The sequence below is a fragment of the Talpa europaea genome, assembly GCF_964194135.1.
Source record: "Talpa europaea genome assembly, chromosome: 1".
NCBI classification, from domain to species: Eukaryota; Metazoa; Chordata; class Mammalia; order Eulipotyphla; family Talpidae; genus Talpa; species Talpa europaea.
Window position 1 is genome coordinate 126,766,666 of NC_140073.1, and position 23,083 is coordinate 126,789,748.

The 23,083-nt window shown below is 36.8% G+C and overlaps 1 protein-coding gene across 1 annotated transcript in view; it reads right to left on the reverse strand.

Moving 5' to 3' along the window:
- The window catches only part of DNAH7 (dynein axonemal heavy chain 7), a gene marked incomplete at both ends in the record, with an annotated part of 235,690 nt that overhangs the window by 58,095 nt on the left and 154,512 nt on the right, over nt 1-23,083 (reverse strand). The window contains 2 exons of the mRNA XM_084248143.1: nt 15,007-15,161; nt 20,982-21,145. Coding sequence (XP_084104269.1) covers nt 15,007-15,161; nt 20,982-21,145 — 319 coding nt within the window. The remainder of the gene's footprint in view (nt 1-15,006; nt 15,162-20,981; nt 21,146-23,083) is intronic.

Consider the following 23,083-nt stretch of genomic DNA (forward strand, 5'->3'; position numbering starts at 1 on the left):
GGATCATGCTCAGCAAAATAAGCCAGAAAGAAAAAGAAAAATACCGATGGTGTCACTCATAGCAGGAATCTAGAAAACTTAAATAAGGGACTTTCACTATAAGAAAGTGAAAATAAAAATCAACAAACAACTATGAACCAGAGACACTCTATGGGAGGTGGGAGGCGGAGAGGGGAGGGATTGGGGTCAAAATAAAGGGGTTGCAATTTTATGGGGAATATAAAAATATAATTTATTTAAAAAAATAAATTTTATGTATTTTTACATATTTCGTTTTTGCACAATGTAGGCATTTTCATTTGGTTATATTCCCCATACAATTCCCACCCCCCTTATTTTGACCCTAATCCCTCCTCCCCATAGTATCTCTGGTTTATAGTTGCTTATTGATTTTGATTTTTACTCTATTATAATTAGTCTTTTTCCTGGTCCCTTGTTTAGGTTTTCTAAATTCCTGCTATGAGTGAGACCATCAGTATTTTTAAGCTATGGAAACAACCCAAATGCCCAAAAATAGATGACTGGATCAAGATGTGGTACATATACACAATGGAATATTACTCAGCAATCAAAAAAGATAAATTCATGCAATTTGCAGCAATATGGATAGAGCTGGAAGGGATCATGCTCAGTGAAATAAGCCAGAAAGAAATAGAATGCTGCTTTTCCTAGTGACTTATAAAGTTATTTTTATCTTCTATGTATAAGAAAATGATGCCATAAAAATAACTAAAAGTCTGTGGGAAGGGCTGAGCTGGTGAGTCTACATGGTTTCCACAAGCTCCAAAGGCACGGTGGCCTATGAAAGAAAAACAAAAGCTAAGCCTGTAAATGTTTCAATGTTATGAAGTCAAAACACCAAGGACAACCAGTTACATACAATCAGCCAGGTTTTAAGCTCTAGCTAATCAGATATTTTCCTTTCTTCACTTCAGCTATTTATGTCTCTCCCCTGAGTTCCTGTCAGCGGTGTTCCTAACCACTTCTAGGTAGGCAGTGCTGGATTCCAATCGATTTTTGTTCAAATGAACTCTTCAAATGTCTTATATGTTCAAATTTACCTTTTTTTTTTTTTTAAAGAGGCATGCATTTTTATTTTTATTTATGATTTATTTATTTGTTTGTTTGTTCTGTCCATACATGCACTGGGTACAGTCAGAAGCGCGGGAGGGTGAGAGAATTCACCAGAGTCAGAGCAGGGAGCAGAGCAGGCAGAAGGACCGAAGTACACTGCTGAGGGGAGCAGCGGGCGGCAGGAGAGGTCTGCGTGCCATGTGGGACCCTCCTCTGGTGGCCGGGGAGCAGCCGGGGATCGAACTGTAGCCGCAGAGGCCACGGGCAGCTTCGCAACCTAGCGCTCAACCGCTGCGCCACCGGGGAGGCCCCAAATTTACCTTTTAACAGAAGAAATTGGAAAGCACCTTGAAGTCACATTTTTTAAGCTATTTTTCCTCTCCCTCTTTCTCAATATTTTTTACATAATTGACACATACTAATATATAGGTCGCTGGAAAAATGACACAACTATGTAACTATTGATAAATTACATTTTCCTCTTCCATATTTTTATTCATCTCTTTCTATACATGATTGAAAGTAAACAATATATCTAGTTTTGCATCCTAATTAGTTAGCTTAGTTACAGCATAATTTTTCCCCATGTTATGAAAAACTAATAAACATGCTTTTAATTACTGCATAATAGTCCATCATATTAATATTTGCTAATTTTTAAACCAGTGCTCTGTTATTGTATATTCAGACTGCTTCTGTTCTCAGTATTGTAAACAGTACCATATATAAGAATCTTTTCGTTTCAAAATATTTTCTTAGAGGGGCGGAGCAACATGGCGGCGAGGAGACGCTGCGAGTAAGATCTCCCATTAAAAAAAATTAATAGGGAGGAAAAGCGGCAGGTCCCAGTGAGAACTGGGACACGGAAGATAAACGGACGACTCCAGCAAACTGCCCAAAGAAGAAAGTTGCCATAAAAGAGGACCAGAAGGGAGGGAAGCGCAAACCCTGCTCCCCTCCCCCGCCCACAGAGGCGGCACTCTCTGCTGAGAGGAGGGCAGAGAGGAGGCAAACAACAAACCAAAACGGCCAACAAGAAAAACGGACGCAGAAAGTGGGACTGTGAGTGGAAAGGAACTATTTCAGCCACCACACCCCGTGAACGGGAGCTGTGGAGAACCCTGCAGGATCCGCCGCGGAGGTGAGCTCCAGGCGCCATTAAAGAGAGCCCCGCCCCCCAGGAGGAGACCAGCACCAGCACACAGCCCCGGCCGCCCGGTAAGCTTGCGCAGAAAGCGGCGCGCTGATCCGGATCGGATCGGATCGCAGCTGCCCAGGTCCCCGCGCCTGCGACCTAGGCTTGCGGGGAGACTGCTGAGGCCCTCCCTGAGTGAGCAGGAACAAGGCGCCCAGGCAGGGGAGCGGGATTCAAAAGGCGCCATTCCCGCGCCACTGATCTGGGCTATAGCCCGCATCCTGGAACTGAGGGCTTTGGAACTGAGACCCGGGGCACGAAATTAGGGGCGTGGGTTCCCCACGACGGTGGGGCACAAGGCAGACACAGCACTCCAAAGCCGTTGAGGTGTACCCTACCATCCCCACTCTGCTCCCTGTCCCACGGGGTGGAAAATCAGCTCCCCAAGGGCTCTAGGAGAGATCTCTGGCGCCACCTAGCGACTTGAAGCCAGCAGAGGCTCCTGAAGGAGCTAGTGGCCAGCTGGGGAGTTAGCCCACACCGGGCCCCTTCTGAACAAGTAGTCTGAGCCCACAGGGAGAGCGAGCACCCACAGCCGGGGCAGACCAGGCGCGCAGAACAGTGTGCCTGAGACCAGACGCGCAGGGAGTGTGTCCCACATCACCATTTTAGAACAGGGACATTTCTTCAGTAAAGACTACCTGCAGAGGCTTCCTCAGGAGCCAGAGGTGAGCGGGGGAAGTTCGCCCACGCCAGACCCCCTCTGGCCTGCAGTCCAAGCCCAGAGGGGGAGCAGGAACCCACCGCCGGGGCAGACCAGGCGCACAGGGGAGTGTGTCCCCACATTGGCATTTTAGAACAGGGACCTTTCTCCAGTAAAGACTGCTTGAAACTGACAGATGACTCCTGGAGGAACCAGAGGGGAACAGAGAAGCCCACCCAAGATGCCGGCCACTCCCAACAACACAGTGTCCCAACGCATACGGCAAATTAGAAAACAGACAGTAGGGAGGAGAAGAACCACACGCAACCTAGCAACTCTCCAGAGAAAAAGCACACCACAAAAAGAAAACCAGCCCCCAGATTGCAACGACAATAACTTGGAAGAATTTCTGAGCCTTCCAGAAAGAGAATTTAAAATTGCCGTGATTAAAAAACTGACAGAACTCATAAAGGAAAACAATGATAAGGGAAAAATAATCAACGATCAGAAGAATGCAATTGAGTCCCTAGAGAGGGAAAACAATGGTCAGAAGAAAGAAATTGAGTCCCTAAAGAGGGAAGTAAAAGAAATGCAGGAGATCAAAGAATTAATGGAAGAACTAAAGAATTCTGGGAAAAGCAATGAAAGCAGAATAGATGAAATGGAAGAACGAATAAGTAATCTTGAAGACACAGAAATAAAAAGAACCAAAACAGAAAAGGAAAGAGAAGTATGAAGGAAAAAGAACGAGGAAAGACTTCGGGAACTATCTGACTCCATGAGGAAAGGAAATATAAGAGTTATAGGAATACCAGAAGGAGAGGAGAGAGATGTAGGAACAGAGAAAATATTCAAAGAGATAATTGAAGAGAACTTCCCAAATGTGAAGATGGAGCTGAAAATTGATATACAAGAAGCAAGAAGAACACCAAACTTCCACGACGAATGGAAAATACAGCAAGACACATAATAGTAAAGCTCCCAAGAATCCAGGACAAGGAAAAAATAATGAAGCTGGCAAGAGGGAAGAAACAGATAACATTCAAAGGAAAACCAATCAGGCTGACATCAGACTTCTCCGAAGAAACACTACGGGCAAGGAGAGAGTGGAGGGACATAGTCAACAGACTCCAAGAAAACAGATGCCAACCAAGAATACTCTATCCCGCAAAGCTCTCCTTCCTCTTTGAAGAAAGATTATGGACCTTCCCAGACAAACAGAAACTCCAGAATTTCATTGCAACTAAACCCCCACTCCAAAAAATACTACAAGGAGTCCTAAAGCCAGAACCTCAGAGGGACGAATAACAATGAAAGAAGGCCAAAAAAAAAAAGTTATTAAAAGAATAAATAAATAAAATCAAAGGAAAGACAAACACAATGGCAAATACAGATGTTAACATATCAATATTAACTCTAAATGTAAATGGACTAAACTCTTCAATAAAAAGACACAGAGTTGCAGCCTGGATTAAGAAACAAAACCCAACCTTTTGCTGTCTCCAGGAAACACATTTAGCTACAAAAGATAAAAATAGGCTCAAAGTTAAAGGATGGAAAACAATCCTACAAGCAAATGGACCAAAAAAGAAAGCAGGAACAGCTATACTTATATCAGATAAAACAGATTTCAAACTCAAAAAGATAAAAAGAGACCCCAATGGTCACTACATTATGATCAAGGGGACAATACTTCAAGAAGAAATAACACTCATTAACATATACTCACCAAACGAAGGAGCACCAAAATGTATCAGACAACTGTTGTCCTCTCTGAAAACAGACATCAGAGAAAACACATACGTAGTGGGAGACTTCAACACACCACTATCAACAATGGATAGATCAACAAGACAAAAAATAAGTAAAGAAACCAAAGCTCTAAATAAGGACCTAGAGCAATTGGGCTTAACAGACATCTATAGAACACTAAACCCCAAAAAAACGGAGTACACATTTTTCTCAAGCGCACACGGATCATTCTCCAGGATCGATCACATACTGGGGCACAAGACAAACATCAACAGATACACCAAGATTGAAATCATATCAACCATCTTTCCTGACCATGAAGGCATCAAACTAGAAATAAACCATAAAAAGAAGGCAAGGAACTTTCCTACCTCATGGAGATTAAAAACCACACTACTGGAAGACCATTGGACTAATGAGGAGATCAAAGAAGAAATTAAAAAATTTTTTGAATTGAACGACAAGGAGGACACCAATATCCTAAATGTATGGGATGCAGCAAAAGCAGTAATAAGAGGAAAATATATAGCAATAGAAGCTCACATCAAGAAACAAGAAAGAACGCAAAGAAACAACCTAATCTCGAAGCTCAAAGATCTAGAAAAAGAACAACAAATAAACCCCAAAACCAGTAGAAGAAAAGAAATAATAAAAACCAAAGCAGAAATAAATGAAATTGAAACTAAAAAAACAATCCAAAAGATCAATGAAACCAAGAGCTGGTTCTTTGAAAAAATAAATAAAATAGACAAACCCCTAGCCAGGCTCACAAAGGAAAAAAGGGAGAAAGCACAAATAAACAGTATCATCAATGAAAGAGGAGAAATCACAACAGACACAGCAGAAATCAAAAGAATAATCAGTAACTACTATGAACAGTTATATGGAAACAAGTTTAACAATCTAGAGGAGATGGACAAATTCCTACAACTCTACAATCACACAAAGCTAGATAAAGAAGAAATAGAACACCTAAACAGACCAATTACAATTAGCGAAATTGAAATGGTAATCAAAAACCTCCCCAAAAACAAAAGCCCAGGACCTGATGGATTTACAAATGAATTCTACCAAACATTCAGAGACGAATTAGTGCCTATCCTTCACAAACGCTTCCAAAAAATTGAGAAGGAAGGGACAATACCAAACACGTTCTATGAAGCCAACATTACAGTAATACCAAAACCGAACAAGGACAACACAAAAAAGGAAAACTACAGGCCAATCTCCTTAATGAACACTGATGCAAAAATCCTCAATAAAATTTTAGCTATCAGAATCCAACAATGTATCCATAAGATAATTCACCACGACCAAGTAGGATTCATTCCAGGGGCACAAGGATGGTTTAACATCCGAAAATCAATCAACGTTATCCAACACATCAACAAAAAGAAATATAAAAACCATATGATAATATCAATAGATGCTGAGAAAGCTTTCGACAAAGTGCAACACCCATTCATGATAAAAGCCCTTGAAATTCTTGGGATACAAGGAACATACCTCAACATCATAAAGGCCATCTATGACAAGCCAACAGCCAGTATCATTCTCAATGGTGAAAAGCTGAAAGCAATTCCATTAAGATCTGGAACAAGACAAGGATGTCCACTCTCACCACTGCTTTTCAATATAATACTGGAAGTCCTAGCCAGGGCAATAAGACAAGAGAAAGACATCCAAGGAATCCAAATAGGAAAAGAAGAAGTCATACTATCACTATTTGCAGACGATATGATATTATACATAGAGAACCCCAAAAACTCCACAGAAAAGCTAATTCAACTCATCAATCAGTTCAGTAAAGTGGCAGGATACAAAATCAACACGCAAAAGTCAGTAGCCTTCCTATACACAAACAATAAATCTGAAGAAGAAGAAATCAAAAAAACCATCCCTTTTGTTATTGAAACAAAAAAAATCAAATATTTGGGAATAAATCTAACAAAAGAGGTAAAGGACCTATACAAAGAAAACTATAAAACACTGTTAAAAGAAATAGAAGAAGACACAAAGAAATGGAGAGACATCCCCTGCTCATGGATTGGAAGAATAAACATTATTAAAATGGCCATCCTTCCAAAAGCAATATACAGATTCAGTGCTATTCCAATCAAAATTTCAATGTCATTCTTCAAAGAAATAGAACAATTATTGATGAAATTCATATGGAATCACAAAAAACCCCGAATAGCCAAAGCTCTCCTTGAAAAAAAAGAAGGGAATGGAGGCATCACACTCCCAGACTTCAAACTATACTACAAAGCCATAATCATCAAAACTGCATGGTATTGGAACAAGAACAGACATACAGACCAATGGAATCGAATAGAAAATCCAGAAATAAACCCACAGATTTATGGTCAACTATTCTTTGACAAAGGAGCAAAGAATATGCATTGGAGCAAAGAAAGTTTGTTCAATAAATGGTGCTGTGAAAACTGGGTCGCTACATGCAAAAGAATGAAGCTTGACCACTACCTCACACCATACACAAAAATCAACTCAAAATGGATTAAAGAACTAGACATAAGACCTGAAACCATAAAATATATAGAAGGAAATATAGGCGAAACACTACGTGATTTGCACATCAAAGACATCTTTACAGACACATCACCCAAAGCAGTGATAGTGAAGGCAAAGATAAACAGCTGGGACTACATCAAATTAAAGAGCTTCTGCACAGCAAAAGAGACAATAACAAAAACAAAGAGAAACCCCACCAACAGGGAGAACATTTTTGCACCCAACACTAATGATAAAGGACTGATCACAAAAATCTGCAAAGAGCTGATGAGACTCAACAACAACAAAGAAAAGAATCCAGTCAAAAAATGGGCAGAAGAGCTAAAAAGAAACTTCTCTGAAGAGGAAATGCAAATGGCCAACAGGCATATGAAAAAATGTTCAACATCACTTGTCATCAGGGAAATGCAAATCAAAACTACCATGAGATACCATCTTACACCAGTGAGAATGGCACATATTAAAAAAACTAGCAACAACAAATGTTGGCGAGGGTGTGGAGAAAAAGGAACTCTTCTGCACTGTTGGTGGGAGTGCAAACTGGTCCAACCACTGTGGAAAGCTGTGTGGAGATTTCTGGACCTACTAAACATAGAGCTTCCATAGGATCCAGCAATTCCACTCCTAGGTATTTACCCAAAGGACACAGAAACATCAATTCCAAAGAACACCTGCACCCCTATGTTTATAGCAGCACTGTTTACAATAGCTAAGCTTTGGAAACAACCCAAATGCCCAAAAATAGATGACTGGATCAAGAAGATGTGGTACATATATACCATGGAATATTACTCAGCATTCAAAAAAGATAAACACATGCAATTTGCAGCAACATGGATGGCGCTGGAAGGGATCATGCTCAGCAAAATAAGCCAAAAAGAAAAAGAAAAATACCGGATGGTCTCACTCATAGCAGGAATCTAGAAAACTTAAATAAGGGACCAGGAAAATGAATATAGGAAAGTGAAAATCAAAATCAACAAAAAACTATGAACCAGAGACACTTTTAGGGGGGCGGGGGCGGGAGGGGAGGGATTGGGGTCAGAATGGGGGGGGCTGCAATTGTATGGGGAATATAACAATAAAATTTATAAAAAAAAATAAAAAAATCAAATAAATAAAAAAAATATTTTCTTATTACAGCATTTGAGAAGGGGAAATTAAGTCTTACATTTTGGTGCTATCATCATCAAATTTGAATCACGGTGATTTATAGGAGCCCCTCAAAGGACTGGCTGTGCAAGCTTGGTGGGAAAATAGGAACTCAGGGCTTTTGGATGACAGTTATTTTGATCTCCATTGCAGTGAAGGGTCAGACACATTCTGCCCCTTCTCACAAGTTACTTGTGGCTAACCGAATTCTTAAAATTGCCTTCTTGTTAATTTATTTCACCGATGAGATCTTAATTAACCAAAGCAAAAATATCAGAGGATGATTAAATTCATTTTCATTCTCTACTTGAATAAAATTATTTCTCCTGGTTAAATAATATGAATGCATCATATCAAATACATTAATCTTTTATTATTTTGATTGCTTCAATTTTTCCACTGTTAATAATGCCACAGTGAACATCTTTTTGAGTAAATCTTTGTGTTTATCTCTGATGACTGATTCAGGCTGTAGTCCTAGAAGTGCAATGAATAGTCAATAGTTGGGAACTTTCAAAAGGCTATTTCCATTGCCAAATTACTTTCCTAAGTGGCTGAAGATATTTCAGAGTTGCAATGAGCCTTTTTTTGATCTGTTTTTACATAACACCACTGTAATTACAAACAATAAGCACCAACCTGACAGCATTTTCATCTTCACAACTTTAAGAAGCATGGACTATTATTACCCAGTTTTATAGATGAGGAAACTAAGGCACAGGCAATTGAAGCAAAACTTTCAGTTAAATCAGCTAGCAAATGACAAAGAAGGGGCTTTGTCTAAGCAGTCTGGCCACACATATCTCTCTTAACCATTATGTGCTACTGCCAGCATCAAATGCCATATTCATTACTTTTATAATTTGATAAGTAAAAACAAAATTGTTAGAATTCATACGTTAGGCTTGATGTTTCAATGCTGTTTGACTAATTACACTTTTCTTCTGGAAATTCTATGTTATTATATTTGCCCACTTTCCTATTATATGAAATGTATAGGTACAGTGACACAAACATAAAGGACTTATATCTTATGTAAAGGGGAGCCCAAGTTGTTCAATACAGAGATATAAGAACAGTATGTCTAAACTGTCAGAAAGCAAAGTTCATGATATAGTGCTGTATCACCATTCTGGGTATACGGCTTTTGATCTCTTCAATCAAGATGGCCTTTCAAATAACATCCACATTCCAATAATCAAAAAGGAAGAAACAGAAAAGGAAAGATATTTCCTGGCTTTCCACCTATGTTTTGATGGTCAGACCATAGTCACAGAATTACATACAACCATAGTGGAAGTTAGGAAATTATTGCAATTTCTTCACTAGAATGCAATGTAACCAGGTGATCACAGTGGGTGCTAATGTTATGAAAGAAGATCAGAATGGATGTCAGGGAACAAACAGCACTAATACCACAATGTACTAATACGTTTCTAAACTTTATTTGTATTTTTAAACACTGTTAGAGCAAATATCTCCCCTAATTTTCTGATTGTTTTAAAATTTCTTCATATTCCTTTTTATGTGCTATTTGTTGTAGAATTTTCAAAACTTCAAAAATAAAAATAATGTTATACTGGACCTGATGCATGAATCATCCTTGTAAGTTCAACTAATCTGTCACCTATTCTTCATCTAACCCTAGATTATTTGAGAATATTGAAGACATCAGGAAACTTCATCTGTAGATATAATTATCTCTAAAAGGTAGACTCTTCTTTCTCCCCCCAGTTTCACTGAGATATAGCTGACATGACATACAGTGCTGTGTAAGTTTAACATATGCCATATAATAATGTGATTTTCACAACACACAACATGAAATTAATCCCAGATGGATTAAGATTGCAATGTAAAAAATAAAATCATAATTATGATAGAATAAAATATAAATAACTCTACAGTCATAGGAAAAACTTCAATGTATGATATCAAAGACAAAATATGTAAATGAAAACACTAATAAATGTAAATATGAAGAAAATAATGTGACTTTCATATATTGTGAAATGACTACCACCAGAAGTTTAGTTAATATCCATCATCTCACACAGGCAGATAAAAAAGAAATTTTTTCCTTATGATGAGAACGGAGGATTTATCTACTTTCTTAATAACTTTCAAATACACTAAGACTCTACTTTAAAAATTATCAAGCCTTAAAAATTATCAATAATTCACAATTGTATCAGTTCTCCAGGTTGGGAATATGGTTTAATTTATCTGGTACATATTTTGGAATGAATTAAGGCTCTAACTTGATATATTTTTCAATTTTCCCAACACCATTTCCTAACTGATTGTTTTCCATTGGGGTTTCTTTAGAGAGTACTCTAGTTAATTGCCAATTTACTGTTCTTCTGAATTATCACAGGCTCTTTTACCTTCTTTTTTTCTAGGTTAAGTGTAGTATTACTTGTAAAACATTTAAATCCAAAAGAGTTGATATCTTTATAATATTTAGTTTTCCTATCATCTTTTGTCTTCCTCTGTAGTTTTGTCATTTTCCTACTGTGCATTGTTAGCCATTTTAAGTTTTTATTTATTTATTTAAAAAATATTTTATTTTATATAATTCTCACATCATTTTTCCACAATGTATGCATTTTCATTTTGGTTATATTCCCCATACAATTGCACCCTCCCTTATTTTGACCCTAATCCTTCCTCTCCCCACTTCCCCTCCTCCTCCCCGTCCTCCGTGCTCCCCCTCTCATCCTCTCACATCCCCCCACCCCCCGTTGTGTGTTTCTGGTTTATAGTTGCTTGTTGATTTTGATTTTTACTTTGTCATTTTAAGTTTTTTAATTTCTGTTTCCCATTCAGGTTGGCTGGAATCAGTACCTATTTTGTTCTCAGTTGTTAATGATTTCTTAATATTCCTTTTAGATTATACCTATTCTACTGCAATCTTTTATTCTAATAGATTTTCAGTTCTCTTTTAGTTTTCTAGATGAAATATAGTATTTACTATAAATTGTTTTTTCTTTCAAAATGTTTTATCACTTTATTGTTTTGTTTTATGCATGGAAAAGAACTTCCCTAATGTTAAAAAATTAGTGATAACCAATTTCTCATTTTAATAATTTCACAGTCAGATTTTTCATCCATTAATTTGCAAGATAGTTATGAACTGAAATTTTATTTATGACATTTTATATGTTAAGTTTGCATAATTGCTTTAACTTTACTAACAGTAATTTTTGCATAAAATGTAGTATTTGCTTTTAATTATTATACTCCACAATTTCATACCCTATCCCTACAAATTGTTTCCATGTTTGAAATGGAATTAAGGTGTCTGGATTCATATAAGGATCTTTTAAAAGCTAAAATATGTGTTATTAAATTAAAAAATAACACACTTGATTCTTTTCCCCAAAAACGAAAATTTATTTCCTCACTAATAAAATCAAATCTTCAGCTTATTAAGAAAATTTCTATACCATCATGATTTTTCAACAATGAGAATTTACTGTATTAAAAGCCTCATTGGAAAATCAAAAGTATTCTAAATTGATTTTTGTGTTATTTTTGAAATTTTATCTTTGCCAGCTTCATTGAGGTATGAACAAATTTATTTACTAGAAATATTTATATCATTAATGTCCTATGCATACTTTATCCACTGTGATAGCTAATGTAGATATACCTTTATTTTCTAGAGCATAGGCTTTAAAATTTTTCTCTAAACAGCGGGACATTTGTTTTCAAAGAGGATCTTAACACAAAATTCAATATAGACAAAGAAAAGGGAGGCCAGTTCTGGTTGAAGCAGAAGCAGGTGGGTGAAGAAGGTGAAAACCTCGACCTTATTGACCCAAGCCACAGATGAGGGATGACAGATCAAAAGCCACTGTCCTTGAATAGGCCAATATCTAAAAATAACTTCTTAAATTTAAGAGTTTTTCACTGCTTATGTTTTAAAATTGTAACAGTAACTTATTCTTTTACTTGATGTTTAAATATAAAAATAGTTCTAAAATTGGCCATCTGTTTTTCTTTCTATAATAGATTGAAAACTTTTCACTTTTTTTTGATGATTAACATTAGAAGGAATTGTAATCAAGCATTGCAAAAAGTAGGCTGAACCAACTGTGAGATAACCTTGTATGAGTGACACATTAAACACTGGACACAAGCAAAAGTATTGGAGTCTAGTTTTAGCAATTCCCTAACTAGCAATAAAATCTTGGTTATGTCATTTAACTAACATAATCCAGCACCTCAATTACTCTGTTAATAAAATGAAATGGTTGCAATTACTATCGGATTTCACTTTTTCTATGGCTTGAACTCCAAGTAAAAAAAACATTTTAAATATTGATCCAGTGCACACATATGGATAAAACTTTAACAATTTCATGAAATAATTACTACCTTTACTCCATGCTACACAGACTAATACACTCTATTATCTTCTATTGCACTTCATTTTAAAATGCTGGTTATGACCCACTAAATTTGTTTCCTCTCCTACAGTTGTGAGACATAGTTTGAAAAATGCTAAATAGGTCACCTTTAGGGCCCTCTCCTTTCTAAAATGATGTAATACTAATATCAAGAGATATGACTGAAATCATAGAAATCTCAAGAATGCTGAGAACAAAGTAGATACTGAATTATCATTTAATTGTTTTTTACTGTATCAAGGAAGTTATCAGAAAATTAAAGTAACTTTAATTAAAATATTTAAGGTGCCAATTCCTTCAAGAAATCTTACTTGATTCCTCTCTATTTTCACAGTTCATCATCTGTGCCTTTGTTATTATACTAATCTTTTAGAAGATTATACGCATATTGCACAGCAAACCTCAACAGCAATAAAAACAACAACAAAAACCATCATAATTTGAGCTTATCCAACACTACTGGGAGTACCCAAAGAACAGTAACTCATTTTTTCCTCATACTGGATGGCCAAAATACAGCTGGGGGTACTGAGTCTCAGAAAAATACTGCGTCAAGTACTGAAACAGAGGCGGGTGCTGTATTCCAGAACCAGTGTACCTACCATATCATTCCAGTTGTACTAAAAGGCTTAGTGATGTATGTCCACTTTCTATTTTCATTACAGTTAGTTACGTATAATTTGATTCTGTCAAACAAGCAAGATATTTGATAGTAGAGAGCATATTTCTTTTTTAAAAAATTTTATTTTTAAGATTTATTCATTTATGCATACAAGAAATGGGACACAAGCCAGAGGTGTGGGGGTGGGGGCGGTGAGAAGATTCACCAGAGGCAGAGTGGGGAACAGAGCAGGCAGGCTGAGCGAAGTACACTGCTCCACTCAGTACTCCACTGAGTGGAGTACTCAATGAAGTACTGTGTGGAGCAGGGGTGAGTTAGGAGAGGTCTGCTGTGCCATGTGGGTTGCTCCCTGGCCGGGGATCGAACTCATGCTGCAGTGGCTTCAGACATGTTTATAGGTTGCATCTTAACCCCTTGCGCCACCAGTGAGGCCCAAGCATATTTCTTTTATAGCAACTCCTATGTTATTAGACTATGACTATGAATACATGAACAATTATTTGTAGGTTCATATGTAGAAACACAATATTTTGCAGTTTGATTTAGATTTTTGTCATTTGATGTTTATCTTTATTGAACCTAAAATTGTAATTAATATTTTGAATACTAACCCATTATTAGTAAGCAAAATAAAATGCCGAAAGACTTCCTGGCATATGTATTATTATAATTCTTAAAAATTGTACTGGATTTAATAGCAACTGAGATTTACTGACTTGTCCCCGGGCTAATATTTTGTAGTTTCATAATTACATTTGGTGAAGAAACAAGTCAAAATTGATAGGTAACGTGAATTGAAAACATAATTAACAACCCTAACTTACTCAAATTATAATGACTTTGTCTTTTTTGTTTTGACAAATGTGACATGTGCATAGAGCTTTACTAAAAATTCTTTGCTATATTTCTAATCTCTCCATTGTAAGTGGCAAATCATAATAAGCTGTACTCACTTTTCTGCCACTTTTGTAAAATAAGTTGAGAGAAAAATAAATAATTGGATTAATACTATGCTAAAAACCTTTTGGCATATAAGTGGCCCTTTTAACCACAGAAGTGGAGTTACAATGAGAACTTAAGAATGGCAAACACCAGACAAGATTTAGAACAGTTAAGTTATAGGAAGCATTCCAAATGTATCTCTAGACAAAGAATGTGTCCTAATCTATTGGAACTATTATTTCTTAAGTTCTCAGTTGATTACTTATCAATAAATAATAAAAGACATTAATAAAGTCATCATTTAAGATGAGTCTGACACAATCTTTTATTTGGGGGGAGGAAATTTCTAAATTTTTTTAATTTGCCAGTCATTTACATGTCAATATAACCTTGCGGTTACATAGTACTCCTTCATATGTGCACATGCGTCACTCACCCTCCACCAAACCTCTGCTGCCCTATCCTCTTCCTATCCCCTCTTCCCTCCCCACCCCTTTCCTGTGGTAACTAGTTTATTTTTCAAAAAGTCTCAGAATTGTTTTTGCTATGCTTTTCCAAGATATGTTTTTCAGTTATTTATATTCCACAAATATACCTTTTTTTACAAAGAAACAAACTACGTTGCTTTGTGCCCTCACCAGACATTTCTATTAGATATGCTTGTTATTTATCTACTTACCGGGGGTACCAAACTGGATGCAATTTTCCAGAGTCCTGACATAGTCGGGATCATTTAATTTAATTAGCTGAAGACTATTGGTTTTTTCCATGTTCTTGATCCATTTATTAGCCTGACCTTGAGGATCTATCATCAGAGGCCACCTTCTTGCATTCCTGAAAGGGAGAAGAAAGATGAAGCTGATGAAGACATGATTTGTCTTTATGCTATTTAATCATATACAAATCACTTTCTTACAGTTTATGCTTTAGAGTAATATTTTACTTTTTAACATTACATGAGAAACTATGCTATTGCAGCAGAGACATTTAGATTGAGCAGGATGCTAGAATGGCAACTATAAAAATCATGCGGTATATTGCAAAATTTTTTATACTCCTTTTAGAAAATTATAATTTTATGAATGCTAAGTTAAATGTTTTTTGCAAATATTTGTTGTTCTTGCTAATTAAGTAACAATGGCAACTTTATCAGTTGTAGTACTAGCAATCGGGAAACTCCCAGTTCTTCACTAGGCCCTGACATTCATTATGTAACCTTACACAAGTCACTTTCTACCTGCTATCATTTGTCCAATAGGGAAAGAGAAAGCACCAAAGCATAGTATCTTTTTCAAGCTATATAGTGATCTACAGAAAAGGTGAAAAGCATCATTTTATACACTATAACCTTCATAATAGTTATCACACTGGAGTGTTAACACAACTGTTGACCCAGTATTTGTTTCAAAACTTTGTATATTTAATGTCATATATATAGTTAGATCATTACATATTTGTCTAGTGGTTGTATATCTTTTTATGGACAGAAATATATTCTATGAAAGTCAGAGTTTTTGCACTATGAACAAGCTCATACTTACTGCTTTATTCTCACTCACATTCCCCTTTCATAATAAGACTAAGAGCAGTGAACCATGAGGAAACCCATTTATTTTTCAGTGTGCTGTGGGAATCACAAGAGTTAACCAGTATCTGCTATCACCATATGGTATCCAAACGAAATAACTTTCTGCTTGTGTGAAATGCAATCAGCATTAAGATTACTGTTCATTTTCTTTCTCTGAGACATTATAGTAAACATAAACCATAATTCTGGCCAGTTTTCTAAACATACTGTCACATTATTCAAAAGTGAGCACAGCAAATTCACACAGAGCATCAGAAGAGCAGCAGGAGAAAATAAAAGTTAACTGGGGCCAAAATAAAAGGTGTAGATGAAACAGGGTAATATATTTAGTTCAATCACACTGTGATGTGAGTTTTAAATTTGATTAGAATTGTCCCCCCAAATGGAAGTACTCATATTTGAGTATATAATTTAGAACCTAAGATAAAATATGTAGCTTATATGGTAAAGAAGATAGCCTTGTTCTCAATATCAGCATATATATGCATATATGAAGGTTATAGTGTATCCTTTTTTTCATATATATATATATATATATATATGCACTGATATTGAGAACAAGGCTATCTTCTTGTATTAGTTGTCTTGGGATAATGTATTAGTTGGCTTGGGATATCACAACAAAATACTACAGACTGGCTTCTCATAGTTCTGGAAGTTGAAAGCTCAAATTCAAGGTTCTGACAGGTTTGGCGTCTCCCAAGGTTGGTCTTCTTACCTTGTGGACCACACTGCCCTCTGGCTGTGTCCTTGTTTCTCAGTGCACGCATCCCTTTTCTTACAAGGACACCAGTGTTATTGAATTAGGGTTCTATTCTTATGACCTCACTTAACTTTAATTACCTGCTAAAGTGCCCATTTCTAAATTCAGTTACATTGGGTTTTATGTCTTCAGTATATTAATTTGTGGAAGGGGGAAAACCAGTCCATTGTATTTAGGAAGAAATGAAACCAAAGGTGTCATGTAATATTTTAAATGCAACCAACTAATGAGAATCATATCCATAAGAATCTAAAGAGAATAAAAAGGGGATTTGAAAAGAATAAAACTCATCAAAATGTAAAAGTTTTATTTTGTCACATTTTAGGAGTATTTTTAAATTTGGAGGATTAGGTATGAGTGTTAGACAGCAGTTACGCTTCTTTGAAGAAACTGAATGACTCATTTGTCCTTCTGTTGTTTCTATATCTTTAAGCCACAATATCTTAATGCCCATGTTCACGTGTCTATTTTTTTCTTCTGGTCCAAAATGCACTTATCCATCCTTTCATGTTCAAGTCCTTCTCATGTTTAAAGGTCATCTCAAATGCTATGCAATCCACAAAGCCTGTCTTGGTCGCTTTTATGTCTGAACTTTAGCAATGCATCCACTTTATATTTATAGTACTTTTATACAATGATAATATTTCATTGTGGAAGTTCTATAATTTCTTAACTGTATCACCCAACTAAATTGTACTTTCTTTGAGTGAGTGTTCATTTTGACTCCTTTTTATCCCTTTCTCCTAAATTAAAGTTTGCACATGATAACTGACAGAAATGAAAACAGCAAACACTATCTGGCAAATACCATACAAGTTAACTCATTTGAAAAATTGTTATTTTCTTTTTTTTTTAAGATTTATTCATACATTACAAGCACTGGGATACAGGGCAGATGTGTGCAGGAGGGTGAGAGGATTCACCAGAGACAGAACAGGGAACAGAACAGGAAGAGTGAGTGAAATACACTGCTGAGGGGCGCAGCAGGCAAGACAGGAGAGGTCTGCTGCGCCATGGGGATTCCCGCCAGCTGGCCAGGATGGAACCTGAGCTGCAGAGGCTGCAGACAGTTTCACAGTGCTGCGCTCAACTGCCTGCGCCAGCAGGGGAGGCCCCCAAATTGGTATTTTTTCTAAGAGATTATCTCCACATGGAAACATGTATCCAAGGAACACCATTCCTTAGAGGAAATTCTGGTGCTGACCAGGTGGAGGTAAGCCCATTACAGGGTATCTCTTCCACTGATTACAAAGAAAAAATTCTGGATAAACTCTAAAATGCAACAACTTGCAGATTCTAAAAACTAAATAACAACAAATGAAAGGTAAGAAATTTAAAACTTGAGCAATGACGTGACCAATAAGTGGATGGCGAGTTAATGTGTTTATTTTTTATCTTTTGATTTTATAGGGTAAATGTGAGCAGGTATAGGTAGCAAAACCTCAAATTACAGGACTGAGAAAATGATCAGATGTAAGCCAGAGAGTATGGTGAGAAATCCATATCTTATTTGTTTCTCTTTTTTCCTTCTATCTCTGACACTTCAAAATGATTATCTTAAACCTATTCACTGAAACATTTTGGTTGAAGATTACCAAAATACAAAGACAAAACAAGCCAAGAATGGAAAATGTTAGCATTTTCTTTCTAGTAAGGTTGCTACAGTAACTTTCTACTAATGTTTTTAATGTTTTTACAAACAGAAAAAATGTAAAGGTTATAGCTCATTGTCACCAATTTCTACCTGTCTCTTGAAATGTGTTTATTATTTTGAAAAATAGTCATTCAAAGGTTTGGAGTCATAAAAGCAAAAATATTCATCAACAATTCTAATATTATTGAAATATGACTGGACCCAAAAGGAAGGGTACATTTATTTGCTAGAAAATATGATGCAACTTGGCCATCAATGGATATAATGGACATAGGTGTCCTACTAGGAACACAGGTATGTACACAGATTACAAATCAAAAGAATAGAAACAGAAACTGACCAACTATACTTCACATGTCCTTGGGAAGAATAAAGTTTGTTTTTTCTAAGAGTAAAACAGTAACTACAACAAAAAGCAACAATCTGACTTCTTTAGGCTGAATTTAGCTGATTCTGCTCAACAAAAGTACAAGTAGGACTTCTAAACTTTCAGTAACCCTCCCGAGATGTTAATGTCTAATGTTAATTTTCACATTAAGTAAATATCCACAAGACTGTCTGCATGCCAACTACTTGTTAAGTAATTCAACAATAAACTAACTCCCAACCTGTACTTGTTAAAAAGGCACATAAATGGCAAGGTAATGGACCTATTTATCATTTAACAAGAATCTAAATTTTTCTTCTGGATTAATTTAGGTGATCAGAGAGGACAGTACTCAGTCCTTAGTTTTAGTCCCCGCAAAGAAAAGCTTAGTAGACTTTTCTCCAAATCAACAAATTAAATTTATTTTTAGTTCCTGAAAACCTTTGTCTAAGAATGATTTCCTTGGTTTAAAAATATGGATTAATTTACATTGTTTTCCTTTTCTTCTTTACTTAACAGAATGCTTTGAACTGAATTTGGTACCCAACTGCAAGAATTAGCTTGTCTTAAGTACTGAGACATAATTACTTTTTTAACTTCCCTTAGGTGGTCTTAGCAGATTTTATCTTGTTTTATAAACATTCAAATTGCATATATCTCAAATCTTTATAGAACTCAGTGAAAAAAAAGCTAAAGAACCCCACATCAAGATAATCTCTTGAGCAGCACAAAAACATTTTCATTAGAATTTTAATTTAAATATATATAAAAAATTGAGGAATAACTAGTCTTTACATGGAGTGGATAATTCTATCTTAAAAATCTATGCACCTCCACCATTTCTCATTTTATTTTTTTTTAAAGATTTATTTATGCATACAAGAACTGGGGTACAGGCCAGAGGTGTAAGAAGGTGAGAGGCATCACTAAAGACAGAGCAGGGAACAGAACAGGCAGATGGATGGAAAACACTGCTGAGGGGAGCAGTGGGCGGGACAGGAGAGGTCTGCCACACCATGTGGGTATCTCCCTGGCTGGCCGGGGATCTATCTCCCTAGCTGGCCGAGGATCGAACGCACACTGCAGAGGTTGTGGACAGCTTCACAGCACTGCATTCAACCCCCTTCACTACCAGGGAGGCCCATCATTCTCATTGTAAAGTATTATCACATGAATTACTTTTTTTAGGCATAAACTGACAACTGGTCAAATTAGTCATGTAACGCAGAACTGAACATTCCCTACTGTGTATTCCCTAACATACTAAAATCTCCAGGAAGACAGACCTAGTAATCAAAGACCTATGGTAATGTGTACTTGAAAATAACACAATTTATGATAATTCTCACAATGGGATGTGTGAGATGTTGCCCTGTGAGGCACCAGGGATAGTCTGAAATCCTGGCTTCGGGGGGGTATGATCTAGAGGAAATATGAGGCTGCATGAGCATCTAGTGTTCTTCTCCCAGTCCAGACTCTCTGTGATTTATCTTTAACCAGGAATTCCCATGAATGGCAGCCACTGTCTTTCAAATTCCAATCAGCCCAGCACCCAAATGTATCTATATCCTTTAAGTTGGTACCAATGTGTACAGGAACTAACACAGAATTTACAACACCCTCACCCATCACCACTAATTACTACTGCTGCACCTTTCATTAACATGCAGTAACAAAACCCTGTATTTAATGGTAACAAGAATCTTGAACTTGACTTATATGAAGTCTTTGCATTTGTTAAAAATTGATTAAAATAGGGCCTCCCCAGTGGCGCAGCGGTTGAGCGCTGGGTTGCGAAGCTGCCCGCGGTCTCTGCGGTGCCAGTTCGATCCCCGGCTGCTCCCCGGCCACCAGAGGAGGGTCCCACATGGCGCGCAGACCTCTCCTGCCATGCCCGGTGCTCCCCTCAGCAGTGTACTTTGGTCCTTCTGCCTGTTCTGCTCCCCGCTCTGGCTCTGGTGAATTCTCTCACCCTCCCGCGCTTCTGACTGTACCCAGTGCATGTATAAACAAAAACAAACAAATAATAAATAAAACATGCCTCTATAAAAAAAATTAAAAAAAAATTGATTAAAATATATACAAATGTCACATTGATTTTTTAGTTTATTACAGTCTCCAATGTGGGTGTGATTATTTATATTTACTTTAGCTACTTAAATTCTAAGTAAAAATTTTCTTCAATACTTTAAAAAATCACCAGTATAATTTTTTAAAAGGTATACAGATAAATAATCTACTTATTAGAAAACATCATTTGTCAGAGAAATATATTTTCTTACATTATGATGATCCCATTCTCAATGGAAAATGAGTCAGAAGGTAATCCAGCAATATTCCAGGCTCGAATTGTCACTGCTTCTCCCAGAATACCCATAAGGGAGTAATCATCTGAGCAGGGAATATCTCTTTCTTTGCACAAACTTGTCCACTCTGTGATTTGGATCTTTAGGACAAAAAAGAAATATATGAACATGAGGCTGAAAGACACCAAATAAAGAAACTCTTTGCATTATACTTTGTCAAGCAAACAAACCATTTTTTAGCTCTACCTCAAAAATGAGTTGTGCTCACATTTTTTCCAGTAAAATTATGATTTGGTAAGTCAGCTACGTATTCAAATGATATGTACTTATATCCAATGTTAAGATAAAGTTTAGAAAGATCACTTAACAGGCAAGTCAAAATTTTGTATCTGGGGCCTCCCCTGGTGGCGCAGTGGTTGAGCGCTGGGCTGAGAAGCTGCCGCAGCCTCTGCAGCACAGGTTCGATCCCTGGCCACTGGCGAGGGTCCCACATGGCGCACAGACCTCTCCTGCTGTGCCCACTGTTCTCCTCAGCAGTGTATTTCGGTCCATCTGCCTGTTCTTTTCCCTACTCTGGCTCTGGTGAATTCTCTCACCTTCTCGTGCTTCTGACTGTACCCAGTGCTTGTATAAATAAATAAATAAATCTTTAAAAAAAAAATTTGTATCTGGAAAAAATAATTTCCATTTATTTTTCCAAACGTTAATGTTACAAACATTATTACATATTTTCTTTAAATGAAAAATATACAGCAAAATTTAGTATAAAATTCTCTGATATAAAAGCAAATCCAAACTGAATTGGTAGTAGATGCAAAAACATGTTTTTCTCACCTGCCCTGGGGGAGGGACCCTGGCATGGTTATTAGGAAACAACAAGGACCAGGCACATATTGCAGTCTGGGAGGATGCTCAGAAACCAGGATAGTTCAAGGTCAGGTTTATACTCAGAATATCAGCGGCAAGAGCCAATTTGAAGTTACAGAACAAAGGGTTCAGAAATAGTGAAAGACAAGATTTGGGGAAAATCATTAAACAGGAGGGAAGGGGAAGGTGGCTTATGCAGTGTGGGTAGCAGCCCAGGGCAGATGAGGATGCTGTGTGTGCAAAGTGGCATGGATGAGAGGGCATGATAGGCACCACTCTCTCCTTTGGGTTCCTACTGAGAAGGTTTGATCAACATTCCCTTGGGTTGCACAGGAACGATCATGATAGCTTGGAGGAAATTGGTGATTTTCGTGAGCTTGATTAGCCATTTTGTAAAATGTACCACCCATGGGTATGTATGATGGTCCCTCCTAATTCAATTCAGGTTATGTTCCTTTTGTAAGAATATCACAGAAACGATGACATGTTCTCATTGCATCTCATTAGATGGCACATGATTTCAAATTGTATATTTACTGATGGCATTAATTTTTATTACTTGATGTTGTTGATTAGCAGGCTTTAGTATCATAATCATATGGTCTTAGGTGTGATTAAAATGCCTTTGGTAATTGGTACACAGAACAAAGACATTCAGCCCAGTGACACTCTACTTATAGCTCCAAATGAGATAAGTTGCCACACAAGAGGTTGTACCTGGAGACAGGATAACAGTGACGTGGATCTATAGGAGGCAGTTTATATGTAGCAAGTGGAGCTGGCCAGTTTCCTGGGGAATAGGTATTTTGAATAATTGCACAAGTACAAGGACAAAGAGGATGTCTCTGGGTGGTAGATATCTATTATAACCTACATATCTATTATAACCCAGGTTCTGATCTGATAAAGGAAATGGTTGAAGTGACAATTTAACATACCATCCATGTAAGGGTTTTCAGTTTTTAATCATGATTCATAACTGAGTTAAGACAGCACTTGTGAAATACTGTATCACAGCTTTTCGATTATTAAGTTGCTATTTTCTCATTTCCCTTTGCAATTAATAAACATTTTATGCAAAAATGCTTTGTAACTATGTAAATACTCCGGATTTTGGCAGGCACTTACTTTTAAAATGTATTCATTTATGACAGTATAGATTAATATTTTCTTATTTTTTGCCTTTTATTAAGATTATCATTTATACAAAA